Source organism: Cryptomeria japonica, chromosome 4 (genome assembly GCF_030272615.1).
Source record: "Cryptomeria japonica chromosome 4, Sugi_1.0, whole genome shotgun sequence".
Lineage (NCBI taxonomy): Eukaryota > Viridiplantae > Streptophyta > Pinopsida > Cupressales > Cupressaceae > Cryptomeria > Cryptomeria japonica.
In genome coordinates, this window is record NC_081408.1 from 575,881,334 (window position 1) to 575,884,106 (window position 2,773).

General features: G+C 33.1%; 1 protein-coding gene across 1 annotated transcript; it reads right to left on the reverse strand.

Annotated features, from left to right (window-relative positions):
• Positions 1-1,898: 1,898 nt before the first annotated feature.
• Positions 1,899-2,458, reverse strand: LOC131071024 (3-hydroxy-3-methylglutaryl-coenzyme A reductase 2-like). The gene has a single exon (XM_058006724.1). It carries the CDS (start codon positions 2,456-2,458, stop codon positions 2,057-2,059), a length of 402 nt encoding a protein of 133 aa, XP_057862707.1. The 3' UTR covers positions 1,899-2,056.
• Positions 2,459-2,773: the final 315 nt, after the last annotated feature.

The window sequence follows — 2,773 nt, forward strand, 5'->3', positions numbered from 1 at the left end:
TTTTTTACTACAACTTTGTGATAGAGGGATGGCAGTTTTGGATCTTTCTAGGTGTATACTATTATGTAATTACTCTTTTTTTGTATAAATTTATATTATTTAGGCATCTACACACACACAAACACAAAAAAAACAAGATAAAAAGAATAATACTTATAAATAATTTTAAAAGAGAAATAATGAAGGAACAAAGATGGGATTAGTATTTTCCTAAACTTGTTGGTGCTAGTAATTGGAGGAAAATCTCTAATCATAATGAAGGCACGTGGATGTGATTAGAAAATTTCACTAGCTACTAAAATAAAACCCATTGGAGTCAAGCCCTTCAACATAAGCTAGGGATTTCCCTTTTGTATTAAATTTTTATCCATAAATTTCTATGATGATGAATGGATAATATCTAATATTTTCCTGGGAAATTTTCTTTGAAGATTCTGATAAGCATGAAAAACCCAATATCTAAAAGGAAGAGCCTTAAAATCTAGTTGTTGAATCGATTTCATAGTTCATAATTTAGTCTCTATCAAATCAAATAAATGATTATTAAGATAAATTTCCACACATATAATATCTTACTTAATCTTACCTTTTTCTGTAGTGTCTGATGAGAAGGGCCCAAGGGTTTTCTCACAATAGTATGCAAAAGATTTAGTTTTTAGAATTCAATAACAAGATGAAGAATCTGAACTTGAGATGGAATTTTAGATGGGAGCTCTTCAAACAGATTAAACCATCTAGGCTAAGACTTAATGAACAATTTAAATTAATTATAAAATTAATTATGATCCTTAAAAGTCAAATTCTTATCAACCATTCTTGAAAATATTACTTGAAGAAGAAATTATTTACAATTAATATAAGCTCTTTCATAACCCTTTTTGGTTTCCATGTTTGATCCACCCAATACTTTGACTAATAATGCAACATCATCACCTAAAATTTTTTAGTAATGAATAAAATGTGAGAAGGCTTACTTCTTTACAGATCTATTATGTTAGGGATGATTATCAACCCCTTGATCATACCTAGCTTCCTGCATGGTTTTCATTAGAGAATTAAGATTATTTTTATTGTTAAATATCATTGCCCAATCAACTTGAACAACATCCTTGAAATAAAAATGCAAAGGATCAATTGAACCCTTTTTATACCCTATAATAAATAAGCCTCTGGGCCCTAAGACCATACGAAAACGAACACCAAAAAATAAAACCAATTTTTCTTTTAAAAACTAAACTGAAAAATAAATAAATAAACAAATAAATCAATCAATCTAGCACTACCCTCAGATGGATAGGTATGCACTTGCCAATAACCTTCACCTACATGAAGGAATTGTAGGTGGTAAACCACCTAACCACTTAGATGTATTTAAGACATCTAAACTAATTTATTGCAGTCGTGCTCGTGCTTACACCCTTATGCAATCATTGGATAGGTATGCACTTGCCAATAACCTCCACCTACAAGAAGAAAATTGTAGGTGGTAAAACACCTAACCACTTAGATGTATTTAAGACATCTATATTAATGTATTGCACTCATGCTCATGCTTACACCCCTATGCATACATCTGATTATTATCTTGATATTTGAAACTTCATATTAATATATATAATTATTTAATCATTTGCTAAAAATAAACATAAAACTAAATAAAAATTCAAATTAATACACAAACTTCTTCATAATAAATTTGATTATTTATAAATCTTAATTGTTTATATTAATACAATTAATTATTAGATGATTTTGTATTTTTTTAAACAAATTGTAGTTAAAAGAAGTATAAATGCCAATTGACAAATTAAATGATTGTAAATAACTTAAACTATTATATTTCATGAGAGTAGTTATTAAAATAATATGAATGATAAATTCTTGAATACTTTTATACATGAGATTTTGCCTTGGCAGCATATCTTAAACACATCCCTAACGTGGGAGGGCTAGGATATGGAACTCCAAGAGGGATACATGTTCTAAGTTCTCACTTTCCACAGAATGATGTGTATGCCTATACACTTCCTGCGGAGGTGAATTTGATCTATTCTGTTTAAGCTGCTGCTTTCACGTCTTTGCTTGATCGGTTATACTTCATATGGCTTTTCACCAGCTGACCGGCAGCAAGGGCAGACATGAGAGACAGGTCTCCTGCCAAAACTGCTGCTGCCACTATTCTTGCCAAGTTCTGAGCATTTGCTCCAGGAGATGAAGCATTTGCTCCTTTCACTCCAAGCATATTCAAGCATGCCGCCTGTGATGCCAACTGCGTCCCTCCTCCCACTGTCCCCACTTCAATGCATGGCATGGTAACCGAAATGTGCAGGTCCTTTCCCCCGTTCACCCCTTCCATCATTGTAAGACAGTGGAAGCTCTCCACATTTTGTGCAGGATCTTGGCCTGTTGCAATGAACACAGCTGACACAATGTTGGCAGCATGGGCATGTGCACACATCTAAACATAGACACAGATGGGGAACTCTTCAACGATGGGGAACTGGATGAAGCCAATATCTTAGATGCTGCAAAGCAAGAAATATTTGCTATTTCTCTGCAGATTCAGACACCTAGAATACTGCAATCATTGATATTCACGACACTGTATTCTGTAAGTCAGATCACAAATTCCACTGGCCACGAAGTTGATATTAACTAGGCGGTTGCAGTTCTTATATGTATTCTTAACATTCTGACAATCATCAGCATTAGAGCTTAGTTGAACATTGAGAGAAATTAAGTGTGCGAAACTGATTAGAGCGAAGCTAGACCA